The 21,237-nt window shown below is 36.8% G+C and overlaps 1 protein-coding gene across 1 annotated transcript in view; it reads right to left on the bottom strand.

Annotated features, from left to right (window-relative positions):
* The window catches only part of Vbp1 (VHL binding protein 1), a 41,357-nt gene that overhangs the window by 9,279 nt on the left and 10,841 nt on the right, over positions 1–21,237 (bottom strand). Inside the window, exons 3-4 of the mRNA XM_010625174.3 lie at positions 12,900–12,966; positions 11,805–11,903 (exon numbers count right to left, since the gene is read on the bottom strand). Of these exons, the coding sequence (XP_010623476.1) occupies positions 11,805–11,903; positions 12,900–12,966 (166 nt within the window). The remainder of the gene's footprint in view (positions 1–11,804; positions 11,904–12,899; positions 12,967–21,237) is intronic.

Here is a 21,237-nt window from a genome sequence, read left to right as displayed (position 1 = left end):
TATTATATATATGTTATATTACCTGCCATACAGAAGGATACATATGGATCATTTGTAGGACAATGGCTAGCTCTTGAGACCATAATGTTACATGAAATAAATCAGACACACAAGCTTAAACATTGTATAGTTTCCTTTATATGAGAAACTCAAAATATAAAGAGCAAAATAACAAATAATAGGAAATAGTGAGAGATCTTTTCAAAAATGGAAAAAGACCAAGAGATTCAGGGTGGGCAGAGGAAGAAACAAGGGCAAATAAAGAGAATGAAGATGTGTTACATACATGTACTAACTCCCTACAAGGAATGTAATCATTATGTGTGCAAACATGTACTAATACACAAAAAAGAATCCTATTTTTCTACTACTTCCATCAGGACACTAAATAATATTACTTTTGAATCAATTTAAGTAGTCATTTCTGAACTTTTGATACAATGTTAACTTAGAAGTTATCAAGACTTACTATCTACACTTGGTAAGAGAAAGAAACAAGCTAACCTTTACTGGCCCCTTTCTATAACACAGATGCTAGGAATAAAGACAAGGTGATGTGCCTGGAATTCTGAAGATCTGTTGTCACTACCAATATCTGGGGGTGCAGATGAAGTACTTATTTACTGAATAACACAATCTACAACTATTAGAAAACTATAAAAATTCAATTCAAACAGAACAAAAAATATTCAATCAAAAGTACATGTTTCTCTAATCCTGGATTCCCAGCCTCCTTCCTGAAGGTCAAATACTGTTGTTTTTTATGATTTATCATCCAGAAATTTTCTATACCTCATTTACCTTCTACAATCCATAATAGAATACATTTAAATACATGTCATTTATGACCAAAAAACATTCATCATTCATTCAACAATGACAAGTATTTCTCTTTAGTGATTCTCTCCTCACACATGGCCTTGTCAGTCTCTCCACTTGAGATGTGTCAAGATTGACCCACCCAAAACACAATTCTAAGTTATCCCACAAACCTAGCTCCTCACCATTCTTCTCTCTTTGGTAAATTGTTATCCACGCAGTGACTCAGCCTAGAGGGTCATCCTCCTTGGTTTCTCTTTCCTTCAGTACGTTAGGACAAGATAATTTCATAAATGAGAATAGAACAACAGTAAGTAAGCTCACTAATAGGAAACATAGTTGGGGTCCACATCATACCTCACATGAGGATGGATTCTGAATGGATCGGGTATCTACATGGAAATAATGGTATCATCAAAGTAATTAGGCCAAGTTACAGATAAATTATTTTGTAACACTGGACTAAAGATAGTTCTTCTAGAACTCAAACCCCAGAAACTGCTGGTCATGGTGGTGGCAGGCCTGTAATCCCAGTTTCTTGGGAGACTAAAGCCGGTGATTCAAAGGTCTGAGATCAGCTTGGGCAACTTAGCAAGACCCTGTCTCAAAATAAAAAATAAAAAGAGCTGGGTATATAGATCAAAGGTAGAATGCTGGCTTGCCTGGTATGTGCAAGAGCTAGGGGGGAAGGTTGTAGGTAACAACCATAAGCAAAACAACAAACAGGAAAAAATGTAACGAATTCTCCCTTATATACAGTGCTCCATAAATCAGACCTTTAAGCAAAAGACTGGAAGTTCACAGTCCAACCCAAAAACTAGGCAAAGAATATGAACAGAGCTCACAGGGGAAGTAGGGAATAGGGGAAGCAAGGAAGAGGGGAAGGGGAAGTGAGAAGGGAAGGGAAAAGGAACCAATAAATACAAATAACTCAGAATCATTATAAGAGGCAGAAGCAGGAAGATTGCTGAGTTCAAGGCCGGCTTGGGCCATAGTAAGTTCAAAGCCAGCCTGGACTACATAGTGAGACCGTTTCAAAAACCATACCTACACACATATGTACATGCAAATCTAATTGAAAATAAAACAAAATACTGTTCACCTTCAGACTAATACAGGTTTTAAAGTTTAAAATACTTCATGGTACCATGAATATGAGAATATAGGTATTAAAATGCTGGCAGTAGGGCTGGGGATTTAGCTCAGAGTTTCTGCCGCCTGCCTCGCAAGCACAAGGTCCCGAGTTTGATCCCTGGTACAAAAAAAAAAATGCTAGCAGGAAAACCTGGTAGCCCCTATGGAGGGCACCTGAGCTGTATAAATGAAAAATCAATTTTTAAGCTGGTTATTCCACATACCCTACAATAATAATACACTTATACAGAATTCAAATGGACTAGATGCATCAGTACAATGACAAAATACAGAAGTCAAATGGCATAGCTACAGAAGAAAGTTATAAAGACATGAAAAATAAAAATGAGATCCTACCATACTCACTATAAAATGAAAAAGACAAAAGGTGGAGCAGTATGCAAAGTATGTTACCATTTGTGTAAATGAAGAAGAGAGATATATTTTTATTCATCACATATGGTAAAATTTTTCTTTAAGAATATCAAGAAATGAAATGTTGACTGCCAAAAAGAGGGATATACTGGACTTGTGATGGAAGGAAGACTTTTCACAGTATGTCCTTGCTATGGCTGGGATGTTTATCTTCTGGAATTTGGGTGTTGGCAATTTAATACCTAAGTTAGTATAGTAATGGGATTTAGAGGCAGGGCCTTTGGGAGGTAATTAGATTAGATGAGGTCATGGGGACCCACCAAGATGGCACTGGTGGCTTTGTAAGAAGAGAGTGCCAAGATAGCAAACTCGCTGTGTCTAGTCATGTGGGAACCTATATAACATGATGATGCAACATGTGGCCTTCAAATCCACGAGCCAAATAGACTTTTGTTTTTAAAAAATTTGCCAGTCTGTGATATTCAGTTATAGTGATAGAAAAATGAGTAAGACAGTCACTTTGTACCTTTTTTTTGGTACCGGGGATCAAACTCGGGACCTTGCACTTGCAAGACAGGCACCTGAACCACTGAGCTAAATCCCCGGCCCCCCTTTGTACCTTTTTAATTACAGATAAACATATTAGTCTAATAGACATATTTTTAAAAAGACAAACTTCTGACCCCACAACGAAAAAAAAACTAATTTGAAAATGGTTTATCTAATCACATATATACTATACAACCATTCAAAAAATGAATAGAAAATTAGCAAAAGGAAATCAATTCCTACTATTTCTATCAAAAATCCTTCAATAGGCTTCTACTGCATTTACCATGAAACCACCTCCTTACCACAACTAGTATTACTAGCTTTTGTCCTATCATCTAGTAGTCTTACCCTCTATTACAGTACTGAAGTTACACTGATCTGGACTTTCTGTCCCTTCAAGCTAGTTTCTGCTTTGAGTGCCTCTGAACTTGCTGTAAGATTGCCTGGAAAACCCTATTAACCTTTTGCATAAGTAACTCCTTTTTCATTTTGATAATGATTAAGAACAGACAAAGTGAACAAAACCCCAAATTGCATCCAGGCAGAAAGGGAAATTGATTCTGTAAGGAAAGAAGCAACAATTAAACAAATGTTGCTGGGACTATTAGCTATCCATGTGAGGGAAAATCAAAGCTAACATTTTTCCTGCATAGTGTTTATTAAAATAATTTCTAGGTTAAAGAGGGCTCTAAATTAATAAAGCAAAACCAGATAGTTGTAGGAAGATGATGGCAGCAGTGGCAATTTTTTAATCTCAAGTCATTTTTTAACATTAAAAACCAGGACAGGCACATTTGTACAGAAGTAAGCAGGGGGACGCAATGAAACATCTAGCAGACATCAGAACTCCAAAATAACAAATTATATAAAAAGGTGAGTTTGGCCAGGGATTTAGCTCAGTGGTTTGGTGGCCTGCCTTGCAAGCGCAAAGACCTGAGTTCAATCCCTGGTACCAAAAAAAAAAATAAATAAAAGGTCAGTTAGCTTACTACAAGATAGTAGTTTTAAATCAGACACACAAAGACTTATATGTATGTGGATGTTTTAAAAAGCCAATCTGAATATAGATTAGTAATTACTAGAGGCTGGAAAGGGCAGGGGGTGCAAATAGTAGAGTGAATAAAAGCTACCAAAACACAGTTAGTTCTAACGTTCTCAAGCATAGCAGGGCGACTATAGCTCACAATAATCTATTATATATTTCATGAAAAAGTAGAAGAGCTTAAGGTATCCAAACACAAAATAATGATAGGGAGATGGAAATATTAACTGTACTGATCTGATCACTACATATTGTCTACACACATCACACTGTACCCCCACCCAAAACAGGTACAATTAAATAGTAAAGTTTTTAGAAGCCTGAAAGGGTCTTGAACGTTCCCAGGGCAAGTTGGTTTTGGATAAAGTCTGAAGGGGCTGAATAAATCTAGATATTATCAACTCTCACACAATGAGGGGAATCTTCAGTGTGGGAATAGAATCCAAACAGAGATAGAGACAAAGACAACAGGGTAGAATATTTATAAAGGGGGGTGGTGCAGAAGGGTATGTGAACAGAGTCAAGATCCCTGTTGCTGCTTTACTTTACATAAACAACCCAAAAATGGAGCTCTAGTATCATCCCTAACTTCTACAAATTCAGAAAAATTAATTGTACATAAAAATGTCCAAATGAAGCAAAGTCAAATCCAAAGGAAAGGTATCAGAATAAAAAGAGAGCAAGAAACAGAATAGCATCTTTACAGATAAGGTAAGCAAAAAAGAAAAACATGCCCTCAAAACAAATGAAAATTATATAATGTATACCCAGAAAAGATAAATATCATTAAGAAAATGAAACAAGTTATGAAAGAACAAAAGGAAAATCAGAATTGGGAAATTAAGAAATAAGGTGACAGAATTCAAGAAAGAATCAGAAATGAAAATCTTACTTCAGCAAATACTAAAGTAGAAGAAATACAAAGGTAAATAATAACAGCATACACCACCTTAAGATACAAAGAATATGAGGAAATGTCTTTAAAATTTAAAAAGAACTGAATACTGACAAGTGTTGAACATAGGCAAAGACTGAACATAAACTTGCAGAAATCTCCAAAGAAGAAAACCAAAGCTCGGGGCCAGAAAAAAATCCTAAATGGTTCATTTCAACAAAATGTTCTTCTAATGTCTCACATACAGGGAAGGTACACACACGTGCAGGCACACAAAGGGACACACAGTATGCCTAGGGAAATTAATGCAAAAGTCCTTTGAACATCCAGGCCAAAAGAACAAGTCATTATAAAGAGAAAAAAATCAGTTTGTCATCAGACTTTTTGACAATAATACTTTATAACAAAAGAAAATGAAGCAATGTATAAGGTACTCAAGAAAAATAAGTGGGTTAATGGTTTTATATCCAACAAAACTGATTTTCAAGGATAAAGGACATAGAAAAGTTGTCAGCAACATCTGAGAACTCAGGGAATATTATTCCCATATATCCTAAAGGAATCTACTACAGAATGAGTACCAGACAACCAAATTAACAAGGGGAGCATCAATATGAAGACAATGATGTACACCCAATACGTACTTATACAGAGAGTAAGGACAAGTTAAAGGTACAATAGATCAACAGCATGTAGAGTACACAATGCTTCTGTACCCGAACAATATCAGTACAACTATGTAAAGAATGAGAAAGGAGAGGAAGAGCACATACAAAACTCAGTGGTAACAGTGGTGGGTGGTGTTATTTTAAGAGTGCTTTGTGTCTGATAATAAAGCAAATGAATAATGCTAATTCTATCACTCCTGGTATGTTTTAAAACCAAAATTCCTGGTATAGAAGACAGAGAAAAACAAATTCAGTAAATATGTGTTATCCTGAATTTGAATAGGAAACAACAGTATGAATTCATGAGTTACTACATACAAATGCACACACCAGCTTGCACCTTGTGTAGGCTGCTTCCATCCTACTGCTTCCGTTTCTCTTGCAGAACCCTAAGTAGGTCCATTAATCTGCAATTTGCTGTGTAAGGTTTTCTGATTTTTTTGTTTATATTTAAACATATATACACATAGAAAAGTATGCATATGAGGGTTTTTTGTTTGTTTATTTGTTTTTTGAGGCAGGGTCTCACTATGTCGTTGAGACTGACCTGGAACTCACTATGTAGCCCAGGCTGGTCTCGAACTCACAGCGATCCTCCTGCCTCAGCTCCCAAGTGCTTAGGATTACAGGTGTGCACCATCACGCCCAGCTGAAAAGTATGTATATGATAAATACACAGCTCAAAGCATTTTCAAACTTAACTCACTCTTGGAACTGGCATCCACATCAAGGAACACATCACCACAACACCCCAGAAGCCACCTCATGTACCCTTCCCTTACCACCAGCACTGTAACTCCAAAGGTAACCATTATCCTGAATTCTAACAGTGAAGATTTGCCTGTATTTGAACTTCGTACAAATGGAATCACATACTACATGCTCTTTTGTGACTGACTTCTTTAGTACCAGCATTATGACTCCCTGAGCCTATGCTGTCCCACCCTAATCCCTGGACCCTGTGACCCTGATGCAATAAGGAAAACCTTTTAGAGACAAGTACCCAAACTGCAACCCAAAACCCACTTAGTTATCACAAAGTGCCAATGCTGCAATTAAACGTGAATACTGAGGTTTTAGCTTAGAAAAAGCAACTTATACATTAATATCTTTTGTCTTAAAAGAAAAACAAATAACACACATGTCATAGGTTTGCTACCGAGATAGGGCATTTGTCAGAGATGACCCTAATATACAGAGATATCTTGGTACGCCTAACCTAATTGCAAGGACTAAGCTTAAGAGTACAGACTTTGATCTGGTTGGTTGTAGAAAGGGAAATTGGAAAGATCTGAAGGATTAGTTTTGCAACAGTTTGCTTTGAAGACAGAAAGGTTTACAAGCCAAAGAATACAGATGGTCTCTAGAAGACAGCAAGGACCTCAGTCATATAACCATGCAGAAGTGGAATTTGCCAACATGAATGAGGCTGCAAGTGAGTTTCCCTCCGAGCTTCCAACAGTGACCACATCTCTGTTCGCACATTAATTCTGGCCATGTGAAACCCTGAACCAGTTCCATTTGGACTTCTGATATAAAGATCTGGTAAAAGAGATGAATAAAAGGGTCTTGTTTTAAGACTCTCAATTTTGTGCTTCAAAATTTAAAACATCTTGAGTGCTGACACGATGTTTAAAAAAGTTGTGGATTTTGAGACATTTAGAATTTCAGATTTTTGAGCCAGATATCAGGGTACACACCTGTAATCACAGCATTCTTGGGATGCTGATGTAGAAAGATCACAAGTTTGAGGCTAGCTGGAGTTACAAACTGCATTCAGAGTGAGCCTTTACCACACAGCAAGACCCTGTCTCTAAATAAGTAAGCAAATAAATAAATAAATAAATGAGCTGGAGATACAGTTCAGTGGAAGAATACTTGCCTAGTATGTACTAGGCTCTGGGTTCAATCCTTAGTATCAGAAAAAAAAAACAAAAAACAAAAGGAATTTTAGATTTTGGATTAGGGATGCTCAATCTATATTGTCTTGCCATTCTGGTGGGTGCAAAGGGCAACTGTACTGTCCTCTTAATTGCATCTGCCTGTTTACTAACAAAGCTGAACAACTTTTCATGTTTATTGCCTCTTAGGTATCTCTTTTTAGGAGTTACTTGTCCATTATTCTATAGAGAAGCTTGTTTTTTCATGTTATCCTTAACAAGTTTTAAAATTTGTTTTCATAGAACAATTTTTAAATTTTAACTACTAAGTTTCAAAATATTAGAAACAAAAGAATGCTAATAAATTTAGTAACAGGAGTGCACTGCTAAAATAAAATTGTACTTATCTGGTAAACTGATTACATTAAGACTTAAAACTTCTCTGTAAGAAGTACCATAAATAAAAGACAAGTAACAGATCAGAAAAAATATTTGCAGCAAGTAACAGAAGACTCTGCATATAAATACATAATATATAAATAAGACTAACAAACAAAAAAAATCCAACAGAAAAATGGACCATGGACATTAAGCAGAAAAGAAATACAAATAAGCTCCTTGTCAAACAAAAACAGTAAGATGTTATTTAAACCTACAAAACTAGCAAAACTCTAAAAATGTGGGTGAGGCTATCAATAAAAAGATTTACTTTTTATTTTATTTTGAGACAGTCTTGCTATGTAGTTCAGGTTTGCCAACTCACAACTTTGAAATATTATAATATAGAATTAATTAAGAAGCCAACAAAACTAAGGTGGCAAACTCCATGCCCACTCACAAGAAAAGCTACCTGTGATTCTAAATGAAAAGTCAGGTGGTACCAATGAGAAAGTGACGTGAGGCTGTGACAGGGGAAATTACTGGTGTCCTGAGCAGAGAAGTGACACGATCTGACATGTTTTAAAAATGTTACTCTAGCAGTTCAAGCAAGGGAAAGAGCCAGAATAAAGGCTCTCAAGCAGAGCCATTCTCAGCATGACCTAGGCCCCGTAAGAAATCCTTCTTGTGTGGCCAACAAGGCAGTAGTAAGGTAAGTATCAGAGAATAACAGGTTGTGTAGCAGCTTGTCAGATAAAGAATTTGAGGTTTTCCCTGGGACAAAATGAGAGATCACTAGAAAATTTTGGACAGATGAATAGGCAGATTTTAATGTATCGCCATGCCTGCTGTGCTGGAAAGGCTTTAGGAAAGCAAAGGCAGAATCAAGAAAGAGAATTTAGGATGTTCTATGATGAGCTGAACTAATTTCCCCAAAAGATACATTGAAGCCCTAACCCCAGGTACATGTGAGTGCAAGCTTATGCTGAATAAAGTAGTATGGATTAAACTACGTCTCCTCACCAAAAATGTGTTGAAGTTTTCACCCTGAGTATCTCCAAATGTGGGCTTATTTAGAGATAGTCATTACAAAGGTAACTAAGTTAATTGAGATTGTAAGTGTGGGCTATAATCCAGTGCAGATGGTACCCTTATAAAAAGGGAAAATTTTGACATATATGTCATGTATGTTAAGATGAAGGCAGAGATCAGTGAAACATCTATACATCAAAAAATGCCAAAGACTGTTAGCAAACACTAGAGGCTAAGTGAAAGGATTGGAGCAAATTTTGCCTCACAGCCCTCAGAAGAACTAACACTGATCCCAGGGTTGATCTCATACTTCTGGCCTCCAAAACCACAAGACAATCAATTTCTGTTTTTCAAGCCATCTAAATACAGTTTTGTAATTGTAACTTTGCCAATACCTTCTGTCTACAGAGGACTGCTGCCAATTTCATCTTCAGTGAAATTTTTGTTCCCACGAAAGGCAGTATTAAAATTTTTTCTCTAACAGATTGAGTTGGTATAATCTGTTCTTAGTTATAAAAAATATTCTTGTAGCTGTGGGATTTTAAATTGGTGAATATTCATGATGTGTGGAAAAGCATGACACATAGTATACGAATTCAGTCACACAAAATGGCATGTCGTGTATGTACACATGGAACCTAGAACAACACATCCAGCTAAGCTGCTTATGACTGCGAATGACTTCATTCTTTGCTTCTTGTTCTTTCATTTCCTGTGATGCACATATCACTTTTGAAAAAATACAGATTACTATATTTTTAAAACTAAAAAAAAAGTCATCTAGTTTGTCATACAGTGCGCTACTTTGGTTGGTACTGGAAGTTAATTGGTTCTGGAAGGCACAATGAGTACCAAACAAATTACTTTGGTTTGGTAGCAAGTCATGAGGCAATCGGCACCCAAAAAATTCTACTTTGCTCGTGGAGTACTGATTAAACAATGAGTAACAGGACAAGTTTTCTCAACAAAATGTGTCAAATACCAAATTCAATGAGTTTCAAAGCAGTTGATGGAAGGGGAAGGAATGAGGGTAGATTGAAAAGCAGTGAGCAGAAGGGGAAGTAAAAAAGGATCAAGATGTGATATATACCAATTCCCCATGATGAATGGATTCACCATTTATCACAAAATTTAGTAATACGTTTTTTAAAAGCAGGTGAGTACCAAGATCTGACTACTTTATCATGGCAGCCCTAGCAAACTAATACCAACATTATTTCCAGTTTTGGCCATAAGAATGGCCTGTAGCAGAGTAATAGCAGCAGAAAGGCAAGAAGTAGTTGGCTTCAGTGGTGAAAGAACCAATAAGGTTTACTAAAGGACTAGTTGAGAGATGTAAGAAAGAAGGGTCAAAGATTGACTCCAAGGTTTTTCTCATCTTAGAAACAAGTCAAAAGGTTCTATCACTTACTAAAATGGGAAAGATTGTGGCAGGTGCTGGTCTATCAAGGAAATCTGGATTCAAATATTCAACTAAGAAGTATAAAATAAAACAAAAGATGAAAAGAACTATAAGAACTCAGCATGGAAAATTTTAAAAAGAGGAAAAATAGTTATGAAAGAGTAGAAAAAATGAGAAAGAATAACTCCAAAAGAAAAGACAAGCTCATATAGAAGAGGCCACAGGAAATCACAGAAAATGGAAAAGGTCTAATATCTATAAACAGAGAAGACCATAGATACTGAAACAAAGAAGATCAAACATACATATGTTAATTATTCCCAAAAATATTAACAGAAGAAATGGGAGCAAAATCACATTCTATACACATACTCCTCCTCCTCCTCCTCCTCATTATCATCATCTTTCCTAGGCGGGGAGTAGGGGCACATGCCTGTAATCCCAGCATTCTGAGAAGCTAAGGCTGGGGGATCACAAGATAGTGTCTAGCCTGTACGACTTACTAACTTAGCAAGGTCCTGTCTCAAAATTAAAAAATAAAAAGGGCCAGGGATTTAGCTCAGTGGTGCCGCCACCTGCCTTGCAAGTGCAAGGACCAGAGTTCTATCCCCAGTACCAAAATAAATAAATTAAATTAAATTAAAAATAAAGAAAGCACTGCAGATATAACTCAGTGCACAGGACCTGGGTTCAACCCCCAGAACCACAAAAATTAATTAACACTTTATTTTGTGAACCAAAAGGTCACGCAATTTCTAAAAAAAAATAATAATAATGGTCACTCAACACATATTTAGGTGTAGTTTCTATGCTTCAAGGGACTAAAATAAACCTCAACAATACCATCCTTCTTTTTAAATATGGAACTAAGACCAACTAAGTATGGGAATTAGGTTGTAGGATAAAATGTAAATTTTATACAAACTGAAAATATTACAAGGAACAAAATCAGGAGGATGAACTAAGGAAAAGAGAAGTGATTTTCCCCATGCAATGAGCTCATGTGTTATAGCACTAGAGTACTTCTTAGGGGCAATCTCACAAGACAATAGCAAGGGTAGAGTGTGGCTTGCTGCTGCACATGGGGATTTACTGGAGGTAATAAGACCAGCAGAGAGCTAGCTGGACACAACCAGGGGACTGAAAGAAGCAAAAGGGAAAAATCATAGATAAGGTCTATGAAAAGATCTTAAATTAAAATGTATTTTTTAAATGGATACTAACCTCAAGGTTTTCATAATAATCTTTTCTCTTTAAATTCAGAGGGCTCTTTCTAGAAATATTACACTCTGTCATAGAAAAAACATTTATTGGAAGTTCAATAGTACTTTCCATTTTACTTCTACTGCTCTCATTTCTATTATATTTAACAGAGACAAAACATTAGCCAGAGAAGTAGGGTTTGGTCAGTTTGGTCTTGATTAGGAGAGACTTCAGCATGTTTTTGCTGCTATCATCACCACACTTCTAGTCAGTTTTTCATAGAGATTACTGGAATTCTGTCCTCTCATTTCTTCTACAGTGAAAGGAAGATCAATACTTTAGACAGCTCAAGCAATACTGTTTTTCTGGGCAAAACACATTGGTTTATAAACATATCACTTAATGCCAAGTAACATTTACTTACCCCCAACCATAAACACACTTTATCAGTAGGAGGAACCGAAGCTTTGCAGTACAGGTTATCTGCCAGTAAGAATCTGGTTTCCAGTGAATTGGTGGCCTCCTTTAAGAAAATGACAGTACCAGAAACAGTCCAATTTGATAACAAGATTATAAAAGGACAGATTCCACAGCTGAACCTAACATATTTAGAACAGTACCATCATGCAGACTAAGTGTAGCTGGAAAAGAAATGAGCACTATCATCAGATAGCTGGGAATATAAATCTGGCAGCTCATTTAATCCCTCCATGTCTCAGGTTCCTCATCTATAAAATAAAGATGATAACGGTCCATGTATCAACCAAGACATAGGGAAGTACTGAGTTCATTAACATACACAGTGTCTAGCTCACAAAGTACTACATGTAAATTATGTAAGTGCTATATAAGAATTAGCTATTACCCAAAGTCCTGAGTTCGATCCCCAGTACAAAAAAAAATTAGCTATCATCATTACTTTATTGGCAATTCATTCCCAAACAATCGATTTCTGAAATCCTGTTACAAAATTCACCACACATAATAATGTACTAGAAATGTAGGTATTCTATCATTCAAGTAATAAATCATGTGTGTACACAATCTTTTGAAAATAATAATATGCTTATGAAATTTAACTAGCTGAGTGATACTGGTCAAGTGTTAATCTCCCTGTAATTATTTACTCAACTATAAAATGAGAACCTGAAACAAGACTATCCCTAACATTTTTTTCCAGCTCTATAAATCTTAAGACTCCCTCCTATTTCTTGAGGAGGATATCAATCAACAGAAATCCTTAGATGCTTGTTACTTCAAAATAAGTACCTAAAACAATTTCTAATTGCATTTAAACTTTACAAATACTACATATAAATAAAACAATTAAACACAACTTTTAGGGAAAGGCCACAAAGCCTCATCTTTCACAGAAGCACTTTGTAACATTAGTGCATATTTCAAGAAGTCAGACTGGTTCATATAGCACAGATCAGATACCAGTAATCAGTGAGTCAAGGAAGACAAGTCTGCCAAAGTATCCTGGTTTGCTCAAATTTATAAACAAAAATGCACTTACTTTTTTATTCTGCATGTATTTTAGAATTTCCAAAGTCTGCTTAATTTCAGGAATCTGACCTTTTAGTCTGTGAACAAGAAAAAGGTCCACTTAGTATTCTGCGGGCAAAAATACCAGGACAAACTCTTACTAGTTTTGCATTTTCTAGCGATACAGTCTCTTTACAACTATTTACAAATAAAAAATATCTTATTTCATACAAAAATTCACAAAATTTACTTTCTTAAATATTTATGATATTTTAGATATGACACAAATATTTGTAAAATAACAGTATTTAAAATCCCCATCAAATATTAATGAAATTCTTCACAGAACCAGAAAAAAATCTTAAAATTCATATGCAAGCACAAAAGATCTCAAAAAGCCAAAGCAATCCATATCAAAAATAGCAACAGTGAAAGCATCACAACACCTGATTTCAATTTATACTATGAATCCATAGTAACAAAAACAAGGCAGTACTGACACTAAAACAGGATATGTAGACAAATGGAATAGGACAGAAAACACACAGAAACAAACCCCTGCATCTAAAGCCATTTCATATATTGGAGGAAAAAAACAATCTTTAACAAGTGGTGCTGGGAAAACTGGATATCCACAAGTGAAAGACTGAAACTAGATCCCTCACTCTCTCACCCCGTACAAAAAATCAACTCGGAATGGATTAAAGACCTAGGTATAAACCTGACACTTTGAAAATTCTAAAAGAAAACACAGGAGAAACACCTGAAGTCATAGACATAGGCAAAGACTTCCTGAAAGGAACTCTAATATCAGAGGAAATAATACCAAGAACCAACTAATGGGACTCTATCAAATTAAAGTATCGGCACAATAAAGCAAACAACCCACAAAATGGGAGAAAATCTTTGCCAGCTACTCTTCTGATAGAGGATTAATATCCAGAATATAGAAAGCGCACAGACAGGTATGTACATCTGTAATCCTAGCACTTGGGGAGGCTGAGGCAGGAGAATTCCAAGTTCAAGTCTAGGCAACTCAGTGAGATCCTCTCTCAAATTAAAAGAAAAAAAAAACAGCTGAGGTGCAGCCTAGTGCATAGACCCTATGTTCAATCCCTTGTACTGCACACACATGCATGTCACACATACACACAAAACAAAAAAAATTATCACCAGTGACCAAGTGATCTAATGGGCAAATTAACTGAAAAGACATTTCCACAAATAAGTACAAATGACCAATATTTATATGAAAAAATAATCAACATTTTTAGTCAAAAATACACTGCAATAAAAAATACGCTGAGAGCCGGGCATGGTGGTGCACGCCTGTAATCTCAGCTCTCGGGAGGCTGAGGCAGGAGGATTGCTGTGAGTTCAAGACCAGCCTGAGCTACATAGTGAGTTCCAGGTCAGTCTCAACTACATAGTGAGACCCTGTCTCAAAAACAACAACAACAACAACAACAAAAACCAAAAAAACACCAAGATTCCATCATACCCCAGTCAGAATGGCTATAATATACAAAACATAACAGATGTTGCTGAGTATGCAGGGGAAAAGGAAACCTTCCACACTGTTGGTGGGAATGTAAACTAGTACAACCACTATGGAAATCAGTATGGAGGTTCCTCAAAAAAATCTAAAAATAAAACTACTATATATCATTCATGGATATAAATCTCAAGAAATCAAAGTCAGCATACTATCGGCATCTACACACCTATGCCTCTCATGGCACTGTTTACAACAGTCGTTATAAATTGGCCTAGGTCAGCGATGGTGAATGTTATAAAGTTTTCAGTGATACACACAGCCCACTATGTGCTGTAGGTTCGCTACCACTGGCCTATGTGTTTATCAACGGATGAATGGATAAAGAAAATGTGATGTATATATACAATGGAGTATTTTTCGGCTACAAAGAATGAAATCATGTCATTTGCAGGAAAATGGACAGAATTAGAGATCATCATGTTAAGCAAAATATGTCAGACTCAGACAAGTACTGCACGTTTCTCTCATATGTGGAGTCCAAAAAAGAAAGTAAAAAGGAGACTATTGGGGGGAGTGAGGAGCAGGTACTGGAGGCTAATGATGGGGTGGATATGATCAAAATATTTTATATACATGTATGAGAATGTTACAATGAAACCCACTCTGTATAATATGTACTAAAGGAAAATACATTTAATAAGGGCCAGGGATTTAGCTCAGTGGTTCCGGTGCCTGCCTCGCAAGCACAAGGACCCAAATTCGATCCCCGGAACCAAAAAAAAAAAAAAGAAAATATTTAAGCTATAAGAGCAAATATGTATAGAATATGCATTATGTACAAAGCCCTATTCTATATGACAAGCTTCCCAGTGCTACTTTACAGCTTACAGCAGATCATATTCTATAGAAGTCATTTGGAAGTTCTACATTTGTTTAGATTTACAGTTCAAATAGACTACAGCTAATCTTAAAAGTAATACATACTCAAGTATATTCAATCCCAAATTCAAAACCATCAGCCTCCTCTCCAATGCTACATACAGCCACCCCTGATAAGCAGCCAACACAAACCACAGCTAAACACCAGGCAAAGCACACTGAAATCTCAGTGTACATACTTGTCACATGGTTAAGAAAATATACAAAAATCATCTGAATGTCCTGAATTTTCCTAGGTGAATCATTATCTACCCCCATCACTCCGATAGGTAAAGAAAAAGAGAGAACTGGCCAGAGAAAGAGAGAGAGAGAACTAAGCAATGAAGCTGAGAATGACAAGCACTCTCCTCACTCCAACCTTCCACTACCTGGGATGGTGACAGTAAAGACAGCCAAGAGTACAGGAACAGAGATAATCTAACAAAGGTGGAGTTAGCTGGTTGGGAAGAAGTATCTGTCAGATGCCTGTGCCCTAGTCTGTAACATCAGCAGCACTGTCCCTGTCCTATCCACCAGGAGGAACTTAAATTGCCCCTACTTCCACATATATTACTGACCAAAGTACATAACATCTCTAAAGGAATACGGGTTGACAGGGAAAAGAAATGATAGTCTCATCAACTCAAGTAAAATAAAGATAACAAACTCAACAACCTCTATCACATAAAACAAAATTAACAAATACTAAAAGATTACATATTTAGTATTTTTAAATACTTCAAAGAGAAAGAATGAATACTGGCTAATATAAAGAACAAGTAATTCTAAGAACTGACCAAAACTACAGATATCAAAATGTAATGGATGAGGGCCGGGGATTTAGCTCAATGGTTCTGCTGCCTGCCCAAGTTCGATCCCCAGTACCAAAAAAAAAAAAGTAATGGATGAAATAATTAACACATGGATATCCATTTAATTACCAAAAGACAAATGACAAAAATTAGAATCAAGGAAAAGAAATGGAAGGCAGAATTAGAAGTGTCAACATCCATGAATAGGAATCCCACAAGGAGAAAGAGACAATTAACAGATTAAAAAATTGTGAATATATGATTAATCACAAAATTTCCAACTAAAAAAGGCCTGATTCATATGCTGTATAAAGGACATATCCACTAGGTATAGAGCCAAAGGAAATAAAATCAACATAAAAGAGATACCTGCAGCACTGTTTACAAAGAGCCAAGATAAAGAATCAACCCACAGATGGACAGATTTTTAAAACATGGTATAGATACACAATGGAGACAGACAGGATAACACATGGTTGTAATCCCAGCACTGAAGGCAACTGAAGCAGAAGGATCACAAGTCCAAATCCCACCTGGGCAACTTAGTAACTGTCTCAAAATAAAAATTAGAAAGGGTTGGAGATGTAGATCAGTGTAAAGATCCTGGGTTGAATCCCTACACCACACACACACACACACACACACACACACACACACACACACACACACACAGATATGCAATAAAGTATTATTCTGCCATAAAACAATTAAATCTTATCATTTATGACAACACTGATGTATCTGGAAGACAGTATGTTAAGTGAAATAAGCCAGACAAAGAAAAACAAAATCATATGTGGCAATTTAAAAAGTTGATCTCAAAGTAGAAGGGAGCAGAACGATGCTAGGAAGGGGAGAGGGGAGGATAGAAGAAGGTTGACTATTTGGTACCAAAGCAGTTATATAGAGGTAATAAGTTCCAGTGGTTTATTACATAGTAGAGTGACTAGAGTTTATAATATTTTATATTTTATGAAGAACTAGAATAGAGGAGCTCAGGGGCTGGGGATTTAGCTCAGCGGTTCGGTGGCCTGCCTTGAAAGTGCAAGGACCCGAGTTCAATCCCCGGTACCAAAAAAAAAAAAAAAAAGAAAAATGCTAAAAAAAGAACAGAGGAGCTCAAAGCTTCCAAACAAAATCAAATGGAAATGCTAATACCTTTATTTGATCATTATATATTACATATATGTATTGAAATAACACACTATACTCCATAGAGATGTACAATTATTATATGCCAGTTACAAAAACTAGAAAATTTTGATGATTATTTAGGTAACAGATAAAGATAACCACATGGAGATTATGAAATACTAAATAACCTTTATACAGCGTGAAGGTAAAGTTAAATAACAGGCTTCAAGAAAAGATTTATAACATATATAAAGATTAAGGTTCAAACTATATATAGCTATCTGCGGCATAACAACTAGATCGTGCACAAAAATAGGATTGCTGCATAGCCAATATCACGTGGGTGAGGAAAATTCCAGAAAAAATAAAAGGAAAGAATAACAACAACAACAAAAAAGGCTTTGCATTGATCAGTAAGGACCGGCAAATGGTAATGTCACATAGGGAAGATACCCATTCCATCTGGGCTTCTGCCTTGAAGCTCAGTGAGCTTTCAAGATGAAATATAAGAACATGGAACTAGACTCAAATGGTCCAAGGCTGGAATCCCTTAGCAGCTCCTGGCAAAAGCAAAATCTTCTATGGGTAAAGGTAAATTAGACAAGCATCGACAGTTATAGGAAGCTGACGTGTATCAACTAGGAAAAGCAAAAAGATATTCACACATAGACAAATTATAGTGAAATAACAAAAGAGGATTATTTTTAAAGTATCCAAAAAAGTTACTTTATCTAAAAAGGCTGAACCTAAAAACAAGCACATGTTGTTTACACAGAACACCCTCAGACATAACTAATAAACAGTATAGAAGTAGAAATTATAAAAAAGCACATGGAGGCAATATTAGCCAAAGAACAACCAAGGATACTATTAGTATCCAATAAAACAGACTTTAAGACAATAAGCATTATTATGTACAGTTAAAACCAAGAAGCTATAATAATCCTCAAATTGTATGTATCTAACACACTAAAAATATAAAAGACTGAAATTGCTTTGTTAAAATGAGTAGCTGGCAGTAGCCAGCCTTTCCATCTTAAACCATTCCAGCAGCCAGAGAAAATATACAACTCCTCTGTTGTTAGAGAATACAGAGATGCTGAGGTGAGGGGGGCACAAGGATAAGATTCCTGCCAGGGAAAAAAACAAGAGGTGAACTGATTTCCTGCAGTCACTTTTACCAAACAGTACATGAAGTAACATTTCTCTTCATAGAAACAGGTAAGCTTTTTAATAAATTTAAAAAAAAGAATTTGTGTATCATTATGCAACTCAAACTTATTAGACATAGGCAATGGACATCCCAAAAAGGAACATAACTAGATATTCTGTGCCTTTTCAAAACAGCAAAGAAACAAGCCTAAAAATCATGGATTTTAGAAGAAAATATAAGGCATCTTCATGAACTTGGAAAAGGCAGATATTTCCTAACAGCATAGAAAAAAAAAAGCACTGAGCATTACTGAATCAGACTATATTAACATCAAATGGTTCCTGGGCACGGTGGTACATGTCTGTAGTACCAGTTACTCTAGAGTCTGAGACAAGAGGATCACAATTTCAAAGCTAGCCTGGGCAATACAGCAAGAAAGGGCTGGGGAGGTTGCCCAGTGGTAGATATCCCTGGACTCAACTTCTAATACAGCAAAAAGAAAAATAATGGTCCCAGCCAAATAGTACATTTACATAGAGAAATTGGAAGTTTGCCATACATAGATAAAAACAAGTTTGAAGGAATTAAGGCCTTAAATATGAAACACAAAATTTTAAAACTTTAAAAGAAAACAGTTGTTTGCCTTTTTGAATATGAAATATAAGATAGGATTGTGAACAAGATACAAAAAGTACTAACTATAGGCTGGATTTAAATTAAGAGCTACTCATCAAAATAAATCATAAAGAAATAAAAAAGGACAAGTTACAAAAGGAAGAACAATTTCTTATACATACAACCTGTGACAGTTAAGCTTGATTATGTCAACCTAACCGGCTTGGGATCCATCCAAGAGATGGTGTGACTAGGTGAGTCACAGAGGTGTGATCTTGGGTGCTGTCTGATCATGTACCCCTTTCTCTGTGGCACTGCTCCTCTGCTCTGCCTCCCAGATGCCATGAACTAAAGCATCTTTGCTCCACCAAGCCCTTCTGCCATGATGCCCCTGCCTTGAAACTGGCCGACTGCGTACTGAATGTCCTAAAACCAAAAGGCAAGCCATACTGCTCCTTTAAGTTGTAGGAGTCAGATATTATGCCCCAGCAAGGGGAGAAGTGACTAATACCTAACCTAAAAGGATTAGTATCTGACTTAATCACTTTCTCATAACTAGAACAAAATAATCAACACCCAAAACTTAAAGGAATACATGCTTTATTTTGGCTCTAAGTTTTTAGAGATTCAGTCCATAGCTGTCAGGCTCCAAAGCAAGAAGGGCAGAATGGAAGGGTCTGGCAGAGGGAAGCCGCTCACATCATAGCAGCAAGAAACAGAGAGAAGGGGAGGAGTTACAGAGGGAGATCAATCTTTCCAGGTCATGCCCTAGTGACCTGCCTCTTCCAATCAGACCCTATCTCCTAAAAGCATATTTTGCTATTAAATCTCGTCAGATTAATCCATGGATGAGTATATCACCCCCATGATCCATTCATCTCCCAAAAGCCCCACCTCTAAACACATGAGGCTTTGGTGGGGGATGTTCTAGTTCTGAACCATAACAGTATCCAATGCATAAAAAGAACTCCTACAAATAAAGAAAACCAACCCACTATTAAATGGATACAACTCAAGAAGGTTTTCTTCATTCATTCTGTCCAATTATTCTACCACTCTTTTTTCGGGTAGTCAACTTTATTAGTGACATCGTTTAAATCTTCAATAATTTCCCTCACTTAAAAGTTAGTGATATGGAGAGCCACGCCTGCTCCGGACCCAGCCGCCATCGCTCAAGCACCAGGAGGTAGCCTGGGCCCCGATCCACCAGGGAAGGAGAGCCACACCTTCTGCTGCCCCAGCCACCATCACTCCAGTGCACTCAGCCGCGTGGGCACCCCTGAACCCCCATAACTCCCCTTAACACCCCCACACACGCACTCTCAGACCTCCTGACTGTGCCAGTCTTTGGGCCCACTCTGCAGAGACAGAGGTGGTCATCAAGGGTATTTTTCTGAGTTCCCAACTTTGAACATCTTTAAAGAAAGGGCGTGGGAAACCTGTAATAGAACGTTGTGGAGTTCAACCATTCAGAAGGTTGGGGAACTCAATCTGGGCCTTGCAGCCTGAGGTCAGTCAGCATCATGGGGTTCAGCCATCAGCTAACTGAGACCAGGGGTCTTGCATCCTCGCTCTGTCTGAGCCATTAAATGGTAAATACACTATATTTAAATTTGGTTCACTGCAGACATGTTCTGGACTGCTTCTTGATTTCAATTTAATTCAAATGATTTAAGGGTGATAGACTAGTGACTACCACAGGTGGTCAGTGTCCAAGTTGTGCTTGATCTTAATGTGTTGCTGATTGTATCATTTGGGATAAAGCATTGCCGTTGATTTGATGAGCTGTTTTCTCTGATGTTATGAAGATGAGAATGTCCGTGGGTCGTTAAGAGACACAGAAGCTAGGGTGCAAATATATCAGTAAGATTTGGGTTATAACCCAGAGATTAAACCAAGGACAGTCCGACAACAAAAATAAAAATGAGAAAACACTTAAGCAAGACACAAGGACAGACTTCCAGTTCACCAATGGCAAACAGTAGGGAAAAAGAGGATGAAAAGGCCAATAGTGAACCACCAGGACACCCTGAACTCAAAGCACAGGAAGTAACAAAACAGATCAATCAGGCTCTAGAAAAATTCAAAACAGAAATAATTTCCCAGATAACCAAAAAGATAGTGAGCAAAATGGAAGTCATGATTCGAGACTCTAGAGCAGGAACTGACAAAAAAATAGATGAGCTCAGGACCATGATAGAAGCCATGAAGGCCCAGCATAAGAAAGAAATGGAAAAAA

This window comes from Fukomys damarensis, unplaced genomic scaffold, assembly GCF_012274545.1.
Source record: "Fukomys damarensis isolate Sample0158 unplaced genomic scaffold, DMR_v1.0_HiC HiC_scaffold_39, whole genome shotgun sequence".
Lineage (NCBI taxonomy): Eukaryota > Metazoa > Chordata > Mammalia > Rodentia > Bathyergidae > Fukomys > Fukomys damarensis.
The sequence above is the reverse complement of the archived record's forward strand: the minus strand, read 5'-3'. Positions and strand labels throughout refer to the sequence as shown.